Below are 21,733 nucleotides of genomic sequence, written 5' to 3' on the forward strand. Positions count from 1 at the left end.
GATTTTGGGGTTGATGGAGGAGAAACAGGAGCTAAAAAGTGAGGTTATGAGTGTTAGGCATGACCTGAAGCAAGCTAACAAGAAGTTAAAGAAGGTTGAAGGTGAATATTTGTTGCTTAAGATTAAAAGGGAAGCAGGGTCTAATTTGGGCTTTAATTGTGAGATGTGGAAGTTTATGTTAGTTCTTTTTTGTATTTTTAGTTTGGTTTGTATTTAACTGATAATATAAGTTAAAGAAAGGGATTGTACCTCAGCTGCTACTGTTTGTGATGCCTCCTTTCCTTTGCCATGTGTCTGTTGAATGAAATTTGAAATTAATGAAATCAATATTATGTTTTTTTAATTGTGTGTTGGCAATTGGTAACTAAAAATTAATACCTGTAATGCCTGGCTTAATATTTTGTTCTGACTTTGTGAAGGCTGGCTTGACAATGGGTACTCATCTTGGCTGACAGAGTACACTGTATGTTCACACCCCCATTGTCTCTGTAGTAAGCTCTCTGAACAGGCTGCAAATCATTATAATAGTGACATTAGATGTAAAGTGTAGGATAATATTCCTTTACATTTGATTAGAGTGAAATAACTTACTGTTGCAATTCTTTGATAGCCATTAGGGTAGGTATATAATCCAACCCCTCTCATGTGCATGGGAATGGGATTATTTCCTGCACCATGGCTCTGCATTTGTGGCTGCTGAGTGTTAACAGGTTGTTGGGCTGTGTTAGACTGATCATTGTTGTGGCTAGGACCTTTAGAGACATTCTTGCACCCCTTTTTATTATGTCCTTGCTTCCCACAAAGGCTGTAGTGCACGACAACCCCTTTCTTCCTAAGTTTCCCAGTAGCTATGACCTCTCCCTGCTGTAATCTTCTCTTCACCTTAGGTCTGTGTTGAACCTTTTTCAGTTTGGGTGCACTACTTCATCAGACCTTGGCCACTCTTGTGGACCATCTAAAGGTTCTAGTAAATAATCATAAGCTTTCAGATAGGTTGTTTTTGTGAAGTAATCATTGACATAGTGTTCAGGTTCATCCACCTTGTTCCAGATTGCAACAACAACATGCTTGCAAGGTATACCACTCACTTGTCAAGCCTTGCAGCTGCAAGTTCTATCTTGCAAGTTAACTACAAATTTTGTTTGGGTTGCCCCTCTCCTAACTTCATAAGTAAACCCCCCCCCCATCCCAAAAGGCATTCCACCTTCTTGCCCAAAGCTTGTGCTTCTCCAATTGTTGCTAAATCCTAGGGCATAGCACCACTTCTTTTTTTCCAATTTCATCCCTTTTTTTATGTAACCTTTCCATCAAACTTTCTCTGATGTCTTCTAACATAGTTATAATTGTCTTATGCCTTGAGTTAAATATGTAGGAATTAAATACCTTACACATATTGTTGTCCATAGATTCACAACAAGAGATAGTGCTGTAGAAGGCCCTACATAATTTCATGTAGTTTCTATTCATCAAATCATCTGTTGCATCTGCTGATATATTCCTCATGACATCCATATTTGCATTAAAGTCATTCTCAGTTGAACTCTAGCAATAATCCATAACTGCTTTCTAAATTCAAGACTACCTCCAAACACACCCCTGAAATTGCAGTATACATGCCTTGCACATACCTTAGCCTCTGCTTCTGGGAACACTGCATCAACTGCAGCAAGCAACCCCTTCTGCTGGTCACTTATGAATGTGTACCTAGCCCCTTGCACAGTCCCTAAATCCTCACCTAGCAAAGTTAGAAACCAGGTCCAACTGTCTATACTCTCAACCTTCACAACAGCCCATGCTATAGGGAACATTTGGTTGTTCCCATCTCTCCCTACAGCTACCAAAAGCTGCCCCCCCAAATGGTCCCTTTAAAAAGCAACCATCTAATGATATGAAGGGCCTACAACCAGCTAAAAATCCCTTCTTTAATGTATCAAAACAAAAGTACAGTCTTTGGAAAATCTTAGCATTCAATTGCATCTTCACTGTGTTTGCCCTGTTTGACTTCAGTATTTCAGCAGCATATCTTGGGAGAAGACCATACTGCTCCTCATACTCACCAACTATCAGGGCCTGTCCCTTCTTTCTTTCCCTGTAAGCAATGAAATTGCTCACCCTTATTCCCGTTTCCAACCATATTGTCTGCACTATGTCATGAAGTTTCATATAAGGATTCACCCTAAACTTGTTGGCATATGTGTTGGCAATCCAGGTTGCATTCATTCTCTTCACGTAGCTGACCTACCACATGTGTGCTTACCTATGCGTGTTTTCACTTTGAAGCAATTTTTCCTTTGATCCCACAAGGCCCAGATCTTCCAAGGGCATCAATGATGCTTACACTTGGCCCCAACTCTGTCCTTGTCATTCCTAAAGTATGGAACATCCCTTCCCGATTCAATGGAATAGTCACCCAAAGCTTTCCTAAACATTGCAACATTCTCATAAGACTGTCCCACATAAAAGGAAGAATCTGCATCACCCCTAACTTTGTTCTGCTGTTTCCTAACATCATCTGTAGTGTTAGGTGCCACCAAATACCCACAATCTTCATCATCATCTTCCCCCTCACTATAGCTCCCATTGTCGCTCCAATCATCCCAATCATCATCAACATTGAGTTTCTCTTTGCCCTTTGATTTAGCCCACCTTTGCAGCATATTTAACTCCTCCTCATATGAAGATTGTTCTTGTTTTTCTTAAGTGACCCTAATCCTAGCATTTACAAACTCCATGTCATCCTCATCAGTTCCCTCACTATCATAATCCACCTCATTCACATCACTACACCTAGGATTTGGCCTACCAGATGTCCCACCAGTCAACATATTCAAGAAAGAACACCCACCTAAATCAACACTACCACATTTATGCTAAATGTACACATAAATGACCATGTACTCTAACAACAGACAAAGCAATGGATCAAATGTGCTTCTATCAAATCCCAAAAACCTAACACCATCGGTTAATGTTTTCCTTGGATCCAAAAATGCAACTTCACTATATCAGTGTATGCCAAAGACTCTATCAATTCCTTAACATATGTAGCATCTAATTCCATTGGTAATTCATCAAACACTCTTACACTACCCCCGAATGTATGTCATTTCAACACCCTCTAACCATGGGATTTGTTAAACATCGCCCGCAAATCTCCACATAAAGCCCACAAATTAGACATGGTTTGACAATTTTGCCCATTTCTAAAATCGTACCCAAAGTGAACAAATCTCGATCTAACAAATGTGGAGTCGTACTGGGTTGCCCAGGGAGGCCGGAGAGGCGAGGGTCGACGGAGATACGTCGTCTTCGACGGAAAACGAGGTGGCGCCTAGTTTGGACGCCGGAACCATGGCAAGGACGTCCAGGCAAGGCGCCACAACCAGTGCACTGGCGTCCAGGCCAGACGCCACAACCAGTGCACTGGCGTCTAGCCCAGGCGCCTCAACCAGTGCACTGGCGTCCAGGCCAGGCGCCACCACCAGTGCACTGGCGTCTGGTTTGGACGCCGCCCTTACTTTTTAATTTTTTTTTTTTTGCCTTTTTTTTTTTTTTAAATTATGTTTATTAAATTTATGTTTTGATTTAGGATGTGGAAATTTATGTTTTTTATTTGATTTTATAAAAAATATATATACTAGACTTATAAAAAATAACACATAAAATTAATAATTATTAAAAAAAAAAATCAAACACATTAAAAAAATTAGAAAAATTTTCTGATTTTCCAAAAAAAAAATTAAAAAAAAAAATTTAAGGCAGCTGGGGCGCCTGGCCAGGACGGCCCGTGGCTGGTGGTGGCGCCAGGTCTGGCAGCCACGTCCACCGGCCTGGCGTCTGGGCAGGACGCCCAGCCACAGTGACTGGCGCCTGTCCCAAACGCCACTGGCTGGGCGTCCTGCCCAGACGCCAGGCCGGTGGACGTGGCTGCCGGACCTGGCGCCACCACCACCTTGCCGCCACGAGCCACCACTACCTTGCCGCCACGAGCCAACCACCTTGCCGCCACGAGCCAACCACCTTGCCGCCACGAGCCTCGACATCCCCGTACTTTGATTTTTATTGAGGTTGTGTTTTTTTTTTTAAGGTCAAGGGCAATATTGTAACTTCAATATAAGTTTGTGGGCTTTATGTGGAGATTTGCGGGCGATGTTTAGCAATCCACCTAACGATTCCCCACCATGGTGAACAATTATGTATGGTTTGAGATCAGACATTTGCTTTTCTGTCATTACAACATATTTTGATCAGCACTATTGATTTAGTCAATACATTATATGCATTTTTGATATGAAATAACCAAGAAAACTCAAGAAAAAGGGAGGAGAAATCAAGTAAAAACAAGTTCAATCAACAAATAAGGATAAACCTATCTCAAAATCACAAAGATAATTGACATAGGGGTCTTAATCAAAGCCAACACCAAGTAAAGCTAGGAGTAAGGTGTAACCACAAAGATTAAAAGGTAGCAATCACAAAGAAAGCAAGATAATCACAAAGATTATGGTAGAGAGAGAAAGTCTCTTTGATTACAAAATCAAGCAAAGTTCAACATTGAAAAAATCTTGCAAAACGTCTTAAAAAGTAATTTAAATAGTGCGCATAAACTGACAAAAAAACGGGAAAAGGTTCGGCTGAACTTAGGGTAAGTTCGGTAGAACTTGTGGGTAGGTTTGGTAGAACTTTTGGAGTTCGGCCACTCCTACAAAGATGCAAGAATCAGGTCTGAAACTGCCTGGAAGTTCGGGCGAACCAGCTTTGGTTCGGTCGAACTCCCCTGCTCCTGGACAGCAAACGTTTATAACTTCTTCGTTTCTTGCTCAAATTTGGCATGTGACCAGTCGTTGGAAAGCTCTTGAACTTTACTTTCACCTCCAACTTGAATCACCTAAAAATTCCTTGTAACGAAGGAGATATGGCAGAATGAAGTAGTTGCATCATATATTGATAAGCTTCTTGTCTTCAAGTGTGATGATGGTTAGCCCCGAAAGGTGACCTCCAAGGAGCTTGGCCCGACTTAGTGTCATGACACGTGGCATGTCTTCCACTTCTTCCACTAAGTTCCATGCACCCGCGTCAAACCCCTCCTCTTCAAAAGGAATTGCCTTCAATTCCGGATCATCATCACCAATATCATCTTCAAAGAGAAAAGGAGCAAGATCACCAACATTAAAGGTAGCATGAAAACCAAAGTCTCCCGGTAGTTTGAGCTTGTAAGCATTAGGTCCAACTCTCTCCAAAACTTCAAAGGGGCCTTCGGATCTTGGCACGAGCTTGTTCTTTCTCTTAGCCGGGAATCTTTCCCTCCGAAGATGGAGCCACACAAGATCACCTATATTGAATTCCCTTGGCTTCTTGAATTTGTTTTCCCTTGCCTTGTAACTCTCATTTGCCTTCTCAATTCTCTTCTTGACATCTTCATGAAGCTTTTTCATCATTTCAACTCTATCTTTCGCCTTAAAGCTCAAATCCTCTTGAGGGATACTAGGCAACAAGTGGTAGGCGGGGATTGAAACCATACACTACTTCAAATGGTGTTTTTCCCGGTAGTTATGCAATGAGAGCGGTTGTAAGCAAATTCAACTTGAGGTAGCTTAAGATCCCAATATTTCATGTGTTTGCTAATGATAGCTTGGAGAACGGTGGACATGGTACGGTTTGGCCATCGGCTTGAGGGTGACTATAGGTACTAAACAAGAGCTTGGTTCCCACTAACTTCCACAAAGTCTTCCAAAAGTAGCTCAAGAACTTAGAATCACGGTCCGACACAATACTTTTTAGAATGCCATGAAGCTTCACCACTTCTCTAAAGAACAAGGTAGCCACATGAGAAGTGTCATCGGTCTTGTGGCAAGGAATGAAGTGAGCCATCTTGCTAAAACGATTAACCACAACAAACACGGAATCATTTTGTCTTTGAGTGCGAGGGAGAGCAACCACAAAATCCATACTAAGATCATCCCAAGGGTGACTAGGGACCGGAAGAGGAGAGTAGAGTCCTTCACGGAATTGACTCTTAGCCTTGTGACAAGCCCCACAACAAGCTATCACATCTTGCACATCACCAAACATCTTGGGCCAATAAAAGTGCTCTCGAAGAATGTCATATGTTTTTGCAACCCCAAAGTGTCCGGCTAGTCCTCCTTGATGAGCTTCCTTAACAAGAAACCGTCGATAAGAGCATTTCGGAACACAAAGCTTGTTTCCCTTGAAAAGGAAACCCTCTTGCACCATGAAAGAGCCATCGACCCCTTCCTCACACTTCTTCATCAACCCACCAAAATCCTTATCATGGCGATACAACTCTTTTAGCAACTCAAACTCTAAAAACTTTGCATCAAGAATAGTGATCATACAATGCCTCCTAGAAAGAGCATCGACAACAACATTGCTCTTTTCTTCCTTGTACTTAGAAGAGAAAGTGAATGATTGGAGGAATTTAACCCATTTGGCATGCCTTGCATTGAGTTTATGAGAACCATTGATGTACTTGAGAGATTCATGATCGGAGTGTAGTACAAATGGTCTAGGCCTCAAGTAATGTGACCAATGATCAAGAGCCCTCACCATAGCATAGAAATCCTTGTCATAGGTACTATACCTCATTCTTGCTCCACCAAGCTTCTCACTAAAATAGGCAACCGGCCTCCCTCCTTGCACAAGAACCGCTCCAACTCCAACCCCATTAGCATCACATTCAACTTCAAAGGGTTGATCAAAATTTGGAAGAGCTAAGATTGGAGCCTCACACAATTCATTATTGAGGGTCTCAAAAGCCCTTTGAGCCGATGGTGTCCACTCAAAAGTACCCTTCTTCATGTATTCGGTCATCGGGGCCAAAATAGTGCTGAAATTCTTCACAAACCTTCGATAGAAGAAAGCTAGTCCATGGAAACTCCTAACTTGAGTGAGAGTAGTAGGAGTAGGCTAAGATTGAATGGCCTCCACTTTACTAGGGTCCATTGAGATCCCTACATTCGAAATCACATAGCTAAAAAAAACAATACTATCCACCATAAAAGTACACTTTTCCAACTTGGCAAAAAGTCGCCTACTTCTCAATATTTCAAATACTTGCCTCAAATATTTAACATGATCAAGTTCACATTTGCTATAAACAAGTATGTCATCAAAATAAACAGCAACAAATTTACCAATGAAGGGGCGAAGTACCTCATTCATGAGCCTCATGAAAGTGCTAGGAGCATTAGAGAGCCCAAATGGCATAACTAGCCACTCATACAAGCCTTGCTTGGTCTTGAAAGCGGTCTTCCACTCATCTCCTTCACGCATGCGAATTTGATGGTACCTCATACTCAATTCAATCTTCGAAAACACCTTAGAACCATACAACTCATCAAGCATATCATCAAGTTGGGGAATAGGGAAGCGATACATGATGATGATGTTATTGATGCCCCTACTATCCACACACATCCTCCATGTACCATCATTTTAAGGAACCAAAAGAGCCGGAACCGAACAAGGGATAAGGGATTCCCTCACAAATCCTCTTTCAATCAACTCACCAACTTGTCTTTGAAGCTCTCTTGCTTCATCGGGGGTACACCTATAAGCCGGTCTATTAGGGAGTTGTGATCCGGTAATAAGATCGATTTAATGCTCAATTCCCCTAATAGGTGTCAAACCGGGGGGGAGATCATCGGGAAAACATCATGGTACTCAACCTATACTTCCTTGACAAGGGGGTGGATTGGGTTCTCTCGCTCACTCTCTTGTGTTTCCCTAAGAAGACAAATAAAGACAAGGTGTCCTTGATTTATCTCCTTTCCCATCTCATTTCCCCCAATGAGAAGGTTCTCTTTGATTGTGTTTCCCGTACCCAAGGGTTCTTTGTGTTTGATGGTGGGGGACAAGGAGTTGAGTACAATCTTCTTCTTCTCCATCATGAATGAATAAGTGTTCTTTCTTCCATCATGCATTACATCTCTATCAAATTGCCAAGGTTTACCAAGCAATACATGACAAGCATCCATAGGTAATACATCACAAAGCACCTCATCCTTACATAGCTTGCCAATTGAGAAATAAAGAAGAGTTTGTTTCGTTACCTTCACCTCATTGTGATTGTTAAGCCATTGAAGCTTGCAGGGATTAGGATGATCGGTAGTTTCAAGATTGAGCTTGCTCACTAATGTTGTTGAAGCCACATTAGTGCAAGAGCCACTATCAATGATAAGGTTGCAAACTCGATCCTTGATGGTGCAACGAGTTTGGATGATGTTTTCCTTTTGCTCTTCCGCCAAAGGGGTAGAAATGGAGTGAAGTTCCCTCTTCACAACAAGGATTTGACCCTCATCGGCTTCAACTAGAATCTCATCCTCTTCATCATAAATAGGGTCTCCAAAATCCCTCTTCTCATCTTCGTACTCATCATCATCCATTTCACGAATCATCATAGCTCTACTCTTTGGACACTCATTAGCAAAATGTCCATAACCCCTACACTTGTAGCAAGTCTTATAATTGCTCATCTTATTGTGATCATATTTGCTAGAAGAGAGCATGGGAGCCTTGCCTTTGTCATCCTTGGCAATGGGCTTGCTTATCTCACCCTTTGGAGCAAAAGAACTCTTGAAGGTAGGCTTAGTATACCCACTAGCACTACTCACCTTGTCATACTTCTCAAACTTCAAAGATTTTTGCACCACTTGATCAAAACTTCCATGGGCACGCACATCAACCTTTTTCCCAAGCTTTCTTTCAAGACCACCAATATACCTAGGAATCTTATGCTCCGGTGCTTCTTCAATTCCACTCATGATAGAAAGTTTCTCAAACTCCCTAGTATACTTCTCTACCGACATAGTTCCTTGCTTAAGAGAGTTCAATTTAAGATAAGCATCTTGCAAATAATCTTTAGGCACAAAGGCCTTGTTCATATGTTTCTTCAATTTCTCCCAAGAAGTGATTTTTGATTTTCCATCTTTCTTCCTACGATTCTTTAAGTTCTCATACCACAAAGAAGCATGTTTTTTGAGTTTAAGGATGGCTAATTTGAAACATTTTTCATCATTATAACCCTTATATTCAAACACATTCTCCATACTCCTAACCCAATCAAGAAATTCATTATGATCAAGATTACCTTCAAAGTCCGGAAATTCCAACTTGATGTCTCGGTCACGGTTGTCCTCATGGTGTCGTTGGCGGTATTCCCTTCTCCGGCGAGGAGAGTGAGAGTCATCTTCTTCACTAGGGCTCCTCCTCCTTCTAGGGCTCCTTCTATTCTCCAAGACCTCAAGAAGTCTATCAAACTGCCTTTCTAGAGTGTAGACACCTAAAAATGTCTCCCCAAAACCAAACTCGATGATGAACAACCTTTCATCGCCATTATTGGTCGGGTTGAGTATTTAATCTTGGAGTGCTTATATCCATATTTCCATTTCATAAACCAAACCAATTCCTAGCCCATTTCCCCAAACCATAACTTATTTTCCTCTTTTCGTGCCTTTAAACCCAAAATAATTCATTTTGTGTCCTTTAAAATCAATCATTTCGTGTTCTTTTTATAAAAAACGTTTAATACAGCTTATTTTGGTCCATAATATGAGTCCAATGATTAAATAGTTGTATGGGGCTTTAAAAGAGATTTCCAACGATATATTGTAAGCCCAAATCCGAGTTATGACGAATAAGTTATGGCCAAAATATTAAACTGAGCCCAAACCGAACCTAAACCCACCTTGCCTACGACCCAATGATCATGTGGAGGGTTCAAATTATTTAATCCCATTCCTAAACCAATTAGGATTAATTAGAAGCTTCTATAAGTTTCTAAAATATCTTAATTATCCTTTTTGAAAAGATAAGATTAAAGAATTTGAAATTGAATAAAACTTTTCTTTTTGAAAATCCTAATTCTATCCGAATTGAAAGACGTTCAAAGATAGTCAGATATTATTTTCGTGCCTCATAGTTTTTATCCAAATTTTAATGTTTGGATATCCCTTGAAATTATATTTCCAATGATATATTATAATATCAATTCCAAGCTATAACGGAAAAGATATGAATAAAATATCAAACTTTATCCAAAACTGACACCGTCTCACAATTTCGGCCATATATTTTAGTCTATAAAATATTTTAATCTGAATCTAATTGGGTTAGAAAGAGGACTTCAAGAGCTTTCCAACGATATCTTATTAATCTTATTCCGATTTCTAGATCAAAAGATATGATAAAAACAAAAACCGCAAAAACTGCTGTCTATCGCAAGAGTTTTATCCGATTCGAATTCTTTTCTTTTCTTGATTCTTCGACCCTATTTTTTCTCTATAAATAGAAATAATATTCACCTCTTTTTTAATAATCAACAAGCTTGATCATCAAATAATTCTCTTCTCCTTCTTTAGCCTAAATACTAGCCATCCTATTTTCTCAAAATACTTCCCCTAATTAAGCACTCCAAGGAGTTCATACAATACCCGAAGTTTTATACTTAAACCAAGGCGTGAAAGCTATAATTGACTGAGGATTTGGACCAAATCAACTTTAATTTTTATTTAATTTAATTGTTTTAATTTGATTTATATTTTTATTGAAGTTACTAACAGTTTATTCATGATGTAGCAATTTAAAGGAACGCGCGGAATGTGAGTAATTAATTAATTTAATTACTCTTATTTTGTTTTAATATTGCTAGTATCATGATTAGGGTTATTTTATATTTGATTTGACTAACGCTATTATTATTAAATTTCTTCCAATATTAATGTTTAATCTATTGTTATTATGATCACTATATTGCATGTTTAAAGGGAATATGTAATTGAAAATCACGCATAATAAGATAATTTGGACAACCGGTTTAGGTTCCTTTTTAATCTTGTTGTTAATTGAAGTGATCACTAATATTTTAGAATAATGTGTTGCATTAATATTCAACCAATTTAGCTTAATAATAGATTGGAGCGAATTGAATCTTTGTTTGTATGCCTTTGAGATCACAGGAATTACTTTTCACTATAAGAATCGAGTAGAGGCCAATACGGGCGAATGTGACTCCATGACTCACTTCGTACCATCATCCCCGATCCTCCTTTCGTGGTTCCGAACCATATGGAGTTAGTAATCTCATGGATTATGAATGGGGTGTAACCTTCACGGGTCAATCGTTGTTGCCTATCGTTGTCCCTTATCATGGTTGCCTTTTATGATCCGTGAACGGTTTACAAGTTCCTTAAAAACTTGTTGGCGGCTCCCTACTTTCCTTGTCCCTAATCGTATTATGTCAATTCCCACTTCCTATGAGTGCCAAGCATATTCACCACATGCTTTTACGTAGGCGCACTTCGAGCGACACCTACATAGAGCATCCAATCTAGAGTTTTCATTGTAACCTTCATCATCTTCATAATAGTATCTATCACCCATGTTTCAAGATAGAAACCTTGTATTTTTGAGAGAAATTTCAAATTTTTGTTGGAAAAGATGAGATCTTTTGAGAGGGGGAAAGAGAAATTAAAAAAGGTAGGATCTTTCTAGGCTAATAACCTAGGCTCTTGATACCAAATGATATGAAATAACAGAGAAAACTAAAAAAAAGGGAGGATAAATCAAGTAAAAACAAGTTCAATAAAAAAATAAGGATAAACCTATCTCAAAATCACAAAGATAAATGAAATAGGGGTCTTAATCAAAGCCAACACCAAGTAAAACTAGGATTAAAGTGTAACCACAAAGATTACAAGGTAGCAATCACAAAGAAAGCAAGATAATCAAAAAGATGGTAGAGAGAGAAAGTCTCTTTGATTACAAAATCAAGCAAAGTTCAACATTGAAAAAATCTTGCAAAACGTCTTAAATACAAAGTGCGCATAAACTGACAAAAAAAACGGGAAAGGCTCGGCCGAACTTAGGGTAAGTTCGGTCGAACTTGTGGGTAGGTTCGGTTGAAATTTTATAGTTCGGTCATTCCTACAAAGATGCAAAAGCCAGGCTGAAACTGCCTGTAAGTTCGGGCGAACCATCTTTGGTTCGGTCGAACTCCCCTACTCCTGGTCAGCTCAACTTCAAACGTTCATAACTTCTTCGTTTCTTGCTCAAATTTGGCATGTGACCAGTTGTTGGAAAGTTCTTAAACTCTACTTTCACCTACAACTTGAATCACCTAAAAATTCCTTGTAACGAAGGAGATATGGCAGAATGAAGTAGTTGCATCATATATTGATAAGCTTCTTGTCTTCAAGTGTGATGATAGTTAGCCCCGAAAGGTCTTGGCACGTCTTCCACTTCTTCCACTAAGTTCCATGCACCCGTTTCAATTTTACTTGTCATTCATAGTAAAAAGATTAATTTGCTCATATAAGAATATGCAAAATAAGTAGAATGAGTTAAACAAGCATATAAGCAAAATAATTACTTGTCATTCATCATTCATAGTCAAAAGATTAATTTGTTCCATACATTTCATTAAGGCCTCTAATAAGAAGCCATTACATCATCATTAACATTGTCATGGTAGTGACAGATACCAAAAACCTACTCATATCTGTCACTACTACACTACCTTACTATGATAATGATCTTAGAACATAAAAACATAAAAACATAAAAGCTTTACAAAAAGAGCAGCACAACTCCAAAAACCATCAAGTTACTCTCTGATCCCTCCCCCCTCCCACCTACAATTAGCCTACTCTTCCTTGAACAACAGGGGGAATCCATCGAAATAGATGGTCATGTCCTTATTGATCTTGGAATGAAAGTCACGACCATCGTTGTAGACGAGGTCATCGAGGATCCATGTGTTCACAACAGCCCTAGGGCCTAGGAATGGGAGGGTTTATGCATAGTTGCGCATACGCCACCAGAGCCTCCACTTCACACACACGCTGCATAGCAATTCTCGCACCCCAGGTTAGCTTCGGGAAGAGATGGGTCACGAGGAGATCCTGCTAGCTCCATAGAGGGTGAGCGTCAGCCAAAGCGTCCATACTTAGATTCAAGGACACAAGACAAGGTATCATCAACTATGGACAAAGTCATGTTCATAACCCACCATGAAAGTCCCCTGTTCTACCCTTCTCTTAAAACCCTAACCAAAATTCTTAATTTATAAATCCTAACAACAATACCAACAACAAAAAGACAAACCATGTCCTGGAGTCACTATCTACCACATAATCTAAGCTAGATTCAGACAAAAAAACCAAAATTCTGAATTAAAAAAAAACAACCAACACTTGCTCTGGCATTTAATTACACAAAACAACAAAGAAAAAGAACAAGAATATACCTTCTTCAGAGTACAGTCGAGCAATTTTGTATGCTGGGAGTTGATCACTAGACCACGCCATTAATTGTGTTTGTCTTCAAAAGGAAAGTTCAAAGGTTTTTCTTTTTTTTTTTTTATTATTTTGAAGCTCTGTTTTCGGCGAAAGAAGGAAGTGAGAAAGCTTCTGTGAAAAGCTTAGCTATAAAGGCATTTGGCTTTCTCGCGCTTTGGTTATCGTGACAAGTAATGATGGCTTCTCGTTTACCAAGGACACCTCTCATTGGTTGCTCTGTTCTGATTAGATATTACAATTTTAAATAATTAAAAAAAAAGCACAAAAGTTTAGGGAGTTACTTGTACTTACCTGGAGAAACCAGTTACAACCGGAAAGATTACCTCCGATGACCAGCAGAGTGAGTAAAATGTAACTTTTGTAAGTTGAGGAAGTGAATTGCAACTAATAGGTAAGTTTAGGGAGTAACTTTGCAGTTTACTCCATTTTCACGTAAGACTCGTTTTGGGTACTGTAGCATCGTTCGAAGTGCGCCTACGTTAAAGCATGTTGTGAATATGTTTGACACTCATAAAAAGTGGGAATTGATGTATACGATTAGGGACAAGGAAAGTAGGGAGCCACCAACAAGTTTTAAGGAACTTGTAAACCGTTCACGGATCATAAAAGGCAACCACGAATAAAGGGACAACGATAGGCAACAACGATTGACCTGTGAAGGTTACACCTCATTCATAATCCATGAGATTACTAACTCCATATGGTTCGAAACCACGAAAGGAGGATCGCGGATGATGGTACGAAGTGAGTCATGGAGTCACATTCGCCTGTATTGGCTTCTACTCGATTCTTGTGATGAAAAGTGAACCCTGCGACTTCAAAGTCATGCAAACAAAATATTCAATTTGCTCCAAACTATTATTATGCTAAATTGGTTTAATACTAATGCAACACATAATTCTAAAATATTTGTGATCACTTGATTAAACAACAAGATTAAAAAGGAACCTAAACTGGTCGTCCAAATTATCTTATTAGGCGTGATTTTCAATTACATATTCCCTTTAAACATGCAATATGGTGATCAATAATAATAATAGAATAAACTTTAATATTGGAAGCAATTTAACAATAATAGCGTTAGTAAAATCAAATATAAATAACAACCCTAATCATGATACTAGCAATATTAAAAATAAAATAAGTAATTAAAATAATTAATTACTCACGTTCCGCGTGTTCCTTTAAATTGCTACATCATGAATAAATTTTTAGTAACTTCAATAAAAAAAATATAAATGAAATGGAAATTAAATTAAATAAATGTAAAGTTGATTTGGTCCAAACCCTCAGTTATTTGTACCTTTCACACCTTGGTTTAAGGACGGAACCTCGGGTTAAGTATGGACTCCTTGGAGTGCTTAAGGGAAGAATGGTGTAATTAGGAATATAAGTTTAAGGCTTAGAATATGAGAGAGAGAAGAGAATGATATTTGGTGTAAAAGAGTGGAAGAGAGAATGATTTGGTGATCAAGCTTGTTGATGAATGAAAAAGGGGTGATATGACCTCTATTTATAATGAAAAAGAAGGGTCGAAGAATTAATATAAAATAAGAATTCGAATCGGAATAAAACTCTTGCGATAAACAACAGTTTTTGCGGTTTTTGTTTTTATCATATCTTTTAGACCAGATATTGGTATACAATAAATAATATGTTGTTGGAAATCTGTTGAAGTCTACTTTCTAACCCAATTAGAATCCGATTAAAATCATTTGTAGAGTAAAAGATATGGCCGAAATAGTGGGGCGGTGTCAGTTTTGGATAGAGTTTGGTATTTCATTCATATCTTTTCCGTTATACCTCGGAATTAATATTATAATATATCATTGGAAAGATAATTTCAAGTGATGTACAACCATCTAAGATTTGGATAAAACTATGAGGCACGAAAATAAAATCTGACTATAACGTCTTTCAATATCAATAGAATTAGGACTTTTAAAAAGAAAATTTTTATTCAATTTCAAACTCTTTAATCTTATCTTTTCATAAAGGATAATTAAAGTATTTTAGAAACTTATAGAAGCTTCTAATTAATCCTAATTGGCTTAGGAATGGTATTAAATCCTTTGGACCCTCCACGATCATTGGGTCGTAAGTAAGGTGGGCTTATCAGCTTATGTTCGGTTTAGGCTCAGTTTAGTATTTTGGCCATAACTTATTCGTTATAACTCGGATTTGGGCTTATAATATATCATTGGAAAGATATTTTTAAGCCCCATCCAACTATTCAATCATTTGACCCAGATTATGAACCAAAACAAACTGGAATAAACATTTTTATAAATATGACACGAAATGAGTGATTTTAAGGGACGCGAAATGAATTATTTTTGGTTTAAAGGCACAAAAAGAGGAAAATAAGTTATGGTTTGGGGAAATGGGATAGGAATTGGGTTGGTTATAAAATATAAATATGTATTTAAGCACTCCAAGATTAAATACTCAACCCGACCAATAATAGCGGTGAAAGGTTGTTCATCATCGGGTTTGGTTTTGGGGAGACATTTTTAGGTGTCTACTGGTACAACCCTATGTAGGCAGGGGGAATGATGGACCGCTACCCGGTATAGGTCACCTCGCCCAATACCAAGTGACGGCAGCTTTCTTATATATATATATATATATATATATATATATATATATATATATATATATATATATATTATCTAGGGTAAATAACATTACTTAACGAATCAATAACAATATTTGATAAATTAATAACAACACCTTAAATTAAAATAACTGTTTTTAATAATACACTGATTTTTACTATAATTCGATCTGATATTACTTAAATGACTTTTATTGGTACTAGTTATCACTACTCTACTACTAATACATCGAAATGAATTACTTTAACAATTTAACAGCCCACCATGCTTCACAATAATAATTCTTTAACTAGAGAGTTTTGACCAATACCTGAACTTAATCGACAAAGGAACCTCTGACATTATGAGCTTTCGACTTAACCAAGGTAGCTAACCCTAACCCTGTCTTCCTTAGATCAGGCTCAACACAGATCTAATTCGTTTCCTACCTTAGACCATAATCTCTAATTAAACAATCCTTATTGTGTTTATGATGGAACTTCTTAAACAGAAAGATAACTCATTTGATATATAAGGTTCAAGGGGATAACGTTCCCTTCTTAAACGAAACTTTTATTTAATTTGAAAAGATTACAAAACTCATATATTACGACAAACACACAAACTGAAAGCTTAAACAAACATAAGCCGAACTAGAGTTTTCTCTACTTTAAGAGAGATGGAGAATCAATCTGTCTCTTAAGGTGAGTATTTTTCTCTAGAGGACTCTCTAATGATTTCAGAGCAATTCTCTAGCTAACTCTTCCAACACTGTCTTCACTTCTTTGCCTAATGCCTTTTATATAGGGGAAGGCTCACAAATGTCACCAACACTTTCTATGGCTTACAGAAAACCATGACTCAGCAAGTGAATATCGTTTACTATTTTTCTAAAGATCTTTTTAAAAACAAATAAAATGTGCTACAACAGTAAAAGTAAAATACATAAATGCTGGTGTGGGCTCAGGACTCCATCATATCTTGTAGACCACCTTTGTTGTCCTTACTGTCTTCATAATGGACATAAATTTGGTTGTCTTTTTCTATACCTAGATCCATTACACATTTAACAACATAGATTTCATCCCATGTGACAAAGATCTCCAATAAGTGCTTTTTTCCCTCTAAGGATAAATATCCCCCAGCTTCATTTTATTCGAGATAATCATACACTGATTCACCATGTAATACTCCTTCTTCTAAATAATTTCTTAACCATTCTTGTGCTACTATAGTAGTATTTCCCACATGTATTATGATCGGTGGTTCTTCTTCTAATGCTATGATTTGGTTAAGATACTAATCAAGAAAGAAAAATCCATAAGCTCTTGCCTCCGTAGGATCTTTTACTTGTCTCTGCTGGATACAGATTGGATCTTTGAGTTTGTGATGGACATCTTCAAACATGATCAAGAAATGTGGAGAGCTAATTTTTCCTTAAACCATTTCAATGTTTTCAATTTGCACTTGGACTTGTTCAACTCTTCCTTTATATCTTGTTGCTTCATAAATCTCCTAAAAACATACTTCAGGAATTTCGTGAGCTTCTTAAAGAACGTATTATTATTATCAGGAAATGGTACAATACTATGAACCATCCCATAATCCCAAGCTCTGTAGTGCTTCGCTACATATGGGGCCCTCCATTCCAGTGAATACAATGTAGATGAATTGACACAGTACCCACTATGGAATTGGTGTCGAATATTATTCTACTTCCCCATATATCATAGACATCATACATATTGTATGACCTTGATACAACTAAATCATACCAGAACCTAAAATTGTTATCTTTTATTTTATTTAGTATTATATCCTGAATATCAGGAATGAGTCTCAAGACAATGACCATCACTTCGTATATTAGTGTAGGTAATATTTCAAGCATTACCCCAAACTTGAACCCCACTGTGATCATACACTAAAGCATGGTGGCATCCAAAGGGAAGGAAGCTAGAGCAAAAGAGTCGCCAACAAGTTTTAGGAACTTGTAAACCGTTCACAGGGTGAAGGTTACACCCTTAACGATCCAGGAGATCGTTAACTCTAATAGGTTTGGAACCATGAATGAAAGTTCGGGGACGAAGGTACAAATCCAACCTAAAAGAGATTGAACCTGCCCTAATAATATGCCTCTACTTTATTCTTATCGTATTCATGTGCGCTTTCTGACTAACATGCAATCAATAGATTTACCTTAAACCTATTTAATCTATGTTGGTTGAATATTAATGCACAAATAAAACTATTATTGGCGATCACTTGAATTATAATCACATTAACCCTAAACAAGATTATTAATTATCTTATTAAGCGTGATTACAAGTACAAATTCCCTTTAAACATGCATAAAAGGCGTGTTCAAGCAATAATAATATATATAATCAAGCAACATAATAATCAAAACAAATTATAACAATTATAATAATAATCTTCATCATGTTAACAATAAAGCATAATAATAGCAAGATCCTAGGTATGATAGTAACAAGATTAATAACAAACCCTAGCATGTCACTAAACAAAAAAAAATCAAAGCTAAAGCCCTAACATGTTATTAAGAAAGAAATAGGAGGCATCATAGAAATCATAATTGATATTAGGAACTTATTGTTGTCACCCTAAACATGATACTAGGAAGCAATAAAACATCCTAAACATGATACTAGGAAACAATAAAACATCCTAAACATGATACTAGGAAACAATAAAACATCCTAAACATGATTTCTATATCATAATATCAATTAAACAATTAAGGCACTTACTTGGATGCCTCGTATCTCTTTCTAATAACAAAATACACACATTAGTAACTTCAAGGAAAATAATAAAATCAAACAATTAAATTAAATAATAGAGATAAAGAATCTAAAGAAAGTTTAGACTAGATATGGGACCAAACCCTCAGAAATCAAACCTTTCACGTCTAGGGAGACGACAACTTCGAACTTGGCTAGGTGTGTCTAGATCTTGTGAATGCGGAATTTTGTATGAGAGAAGGCTAGTTTAGAAGAGAGAGAAAGAGAGTATCAAGATTTTCTTGATGAGAGTTGGTGATTTGAAAAGGGGGAGTATGACCTCTATTTATAGAGAAAAAAGAGGGTCAAAGAATAAGAAAAGAATCTGAATTCGAATCGAAATAAAACTCGATGGACAACAATTTTTACGAATTTTGTTTTTATCATATCTTTTGATCCAGAAGTCCAAATAAGGCATATAATATGTCGTTGTAAAGCTATTGAAGTCTACTTTTCAATACAAATAAAATAAGATTAAAATATTTTGTAGATAAAAATATATGGCCGAAATAGTAGGACGGTGTCAATTTTGGATAGAGTTTTGTATTTCTTTCATATGTTTTTCGTTATAGCTCGGAATTAATATTATAATATATCATTGGAAAGATAATTTCAATATCTATCCAGCCATATAATATTTGGATAAAGATTATGAGGCACAAAAATAATATCTGACTGTCTTTGAACATCTTTAAATTCGAATAGAATTAGGATTAAAAAAAAGAAAAGTTTTAAAAAAGGAAAGTTTTTATTTAACTCAAATTCTTTAATCTTATCTTTTTTAAAAGGATAATTAAGATCTTTTAGAAACTTATAGAAGCTTCTAATTAATCCTAATTAATTTAGGAATAGGATTAGCCTTTGGACCTTCCACATGATCATTGGGCCGTAGGTAAGATCCGGTTCGAACCTTGTTTAGTATTTTGGCCATAACTTCCTCATTATTCATCGGAATTGGACTTATAATATATCGTTGGAAAGGTCTTTTTAAGCCCCATCCAACTAAACTATTATTGGACCCTTGTAATGGACCAAACTAAACTAGAATGCACATTTTTCATAAACAGGGTAAGAAAAGAAATATTTTCAAAAACAGAAAGAAGAGATATTTTAAATAAAAACATCCTCATCACTAGACTTTTCACACTTTCACTTTATTTGATAATCAAATGACGTGAAAGGTATTCATCACTGGGTTTGGTTTTGGGGAGACACATTTGGGTGTCTACAGAAGCCCCCACTTTGACCGAGTTTAGAGAAACGCAAGTTTCGAAAACAAAAGTCAAAGTAGCGATAGGGACGGAGGCTGATTCAGAACGTTCTGTTATCCTAAATCATTCTTGTAATGCCAATACCTGCATATTAGCGTTAGTTAAAACAGATAAGAGAGTTAAGAAACGCGTATCTTGCACCGTCGGTCACACGTCTCTGGGAGTAACTGATTTGTTGTGTTTGCTGTTGTGACAGCCTTCCACAAGCTAGGGAACGCCATCCTACTGGTTTGACGATCTTCCTCAAGCTAGGGGATACCGCCTAAAGACTTCTACGCTTGTAACTGCCTCCATTTTCCGCTGTGATAGTCTTTTGCAAGCTAGAGAATACTACCGAAGATTGCTTCGCCTGAAACGATCTTCTACCGCCTTGTGACCATCTTCCGCAAGCCAGGGAATAGGTTCAATGATTGCTTCACCTGAAGCCATCCACAATTGTTGCAATAATATTCCGAAGAAAATTATCGATGATCAACGCCCGTCGATCTCTCATGCTCGTTTGAATTTTGCTGTTGATGCTTTGGGTGATGACAATCTTCTTTTCTTTAGGAATAGTTGCCAACACAACTCTTGTATGATGTATGACAATCCGATTTAGGGAAAGTTGTCAATGCTTCGTAACAATCCATCCTTGGAAATGTTGCCACGATGAAGCGACAATTCGTATCTCGGAAAATTTGCCAAAATCCAATTTTGGGAAAAGTTGTCAATGCTTCGTAACAATCTGTCATAAGAACTTTGCTACGATCGACAATCCACATCTTGGAATATAACTCTTGAAAGCAATCCACCTTGGAAATTTACCAATTCTATGTGACAATCCTTTTAGAAAATATTGCCACAATTGACAATCCACATCTTGGAACATTTGCAAAAAGAGTTGATCGACAATCCACTTTGGGAAAATTTGCCACTTACTGAAATGAATGACAATCCACGTTGAGGAACCTTTGCCGAAATTTATGATGAGTAGAGACCTACGACAATCCTTTGGGAAATTTTGCCATAGGGAACCATGTGTATGACAATCCAATCTCGAAAAACGTCCCAGAGATTTTGACAATCCAAATTTGGAAAAATTTGCCAAATAGAGAAGGCGCACGACAATCCACACTTGGAAAATTTGCTAGAGATGACAATCCAATCTTGGAAAAATTGTCGTTGAAGAAGATGCGCGACAATCCATATTTGGAAATATTGTCAGTTGGGGATGACAATCCAATCTTAGAAAAATTGTCGTATAAGTGCTTGCTTTTGAACCGATTCTTTGGTGCTTGTAATGAGCCAATGCTTAGGCTCTTAAGCTAAGTGAGACGATCATCGTCAGGTCAATCACTTACTGCGATTGTAATCGAGCCGACTACTAATCATGTCAATTTGCTTATAGGGGCTAACTAGTGTACCAAGGAACCCAAAATTGCCGTATGAGGTCCGCATAATCCAATAAGGGACCACAAATCTCGTCGCTGCATCGGCGCTCGCCAGAACATATTGTCGCCGCGTTCTCGCTCTGTCGCCAGGCAATAGATTTTTTCGCCAGGTGACGACCTTGTCGTTTGACGCTGGAGTCAGGTTTTCATTCGCGGCTTTTCGAAAAAATCCAGGAATGTTCTTGCTCACTAGAATGTACCTGCATTTATCTTTTGGACTATAGGAATTTGCTTATCTCTTTAGGGTTGACCTAAGACTTAGTGTTTCTTGACTCATTGACTTGACATGACTCAAGGTATAAACTTGACTTAATG

General features: G+C 37.5%; 2 protein-coding genes across 2 annotated transcripts; both read right to left on the reverse strand.

Moving 5' to 3' along the window:
• Positions 1 to 213: 213 nt before the first annotated feature.
• LOC110722895 lies at positions 214 to 2,220 on the reverse strand. Its single transcript, XM_021902185.1, has 7 exons — positions 1,946 to 2,220; positions 1,629 to 1,863; positions 1,384 to 1,542; positions 934 to 1,040; positions 592 to 889; positions 411 to 509; positions 214 to 294 (listed from the first exon to the last, which is right to left on the reverse strand). The coding sequence occupies exons 1-7, from the start codon at positions 2,218 to 2,220 to the stop codon at positions 214 to 216; spliced, it is 1,254 nt and encodes a 417-aa protein (XP_021757877.1).
• A 5,468-nt stretch (positions 2,221 to 7,688) lies between these two features.
• Positions 7,689 to 13,325, reverse strand: LOC110722896. Its single transcript, XM_021902186.1, has 2 exons — positions 13,265 to 13,325; positions 7,689 to 9,301 (listed from the first exon to the last, which is right to left on the reverse strand). Exons 1-2 carry the CDS (start codon positions 13,323 to 13,325, stop codon positions 7,689 to 7,691), a joined length of 1,674 nt encoding a protein of 557 aa, XP_021757878.1.
• Between the last annotated feature and the right edge of the window lie 8,408 nt (positions 13,326 to 21,733).

This window comes from Chenopodium quinoa, unplaced genomic scaffold, assembly GCF_001683475.1.
Source record: "Chenopodium quinoa cultivar QQ74 unplaced genomic scaffold, ASM168347v1, whole genome shotgun sequence".
Classification (NCBI taxonomy): domain Eukaryota; kingdom Viridiplantae; phylum Streptophyta; class Magnoliopsida; order Caryophyllales; family Amaranthaceae; genus Chenopodium; species Chenopodium quinoa.

What these genes read in the sequence shown, in the direction of transcription:
- LOC110722895 (XM_021902185.1), bottom strand. Translation starts at nt 2,220, where the DNA reads ATGAATGCAACCTGGATTGCCAACACATATGCCAACAAGTTTAGGGTG. An exon ending in TGGACAACAATATGTGTAAG is followed by an intron (nt 1,041 to 1,383) that starts GTATTTAATTCC and finishes ATCTGGAACAAG; the next exon opens with GTGGATGAACCTGAACACTA. An exon ending in GCTATCAAAGAATTGCAACA is followed by an intron (nt 510 to 591) that starts GTAAGTTATTTC and finishes AATGATTTGCAG; the next exon opens with CCTGTTCAGAGAGCTTACTA.
- LOC110722896 (XM_021902186.1), bottom strand. Translation starts at nt 13,325, where the DNA reads ATGGCGTGGTCTAGTGATCAACTCCCAGCATACAAAATTGCTCGACTG. An exon ending in TCGACTGTACTCTGAAGAAG is followed by an intron (nt 9,302 to 13,264) that starts GTATATTCTTGT and finishes AGACATTTTTAG; the next exon opens with GTGTCTACACTCTAGAAAGG.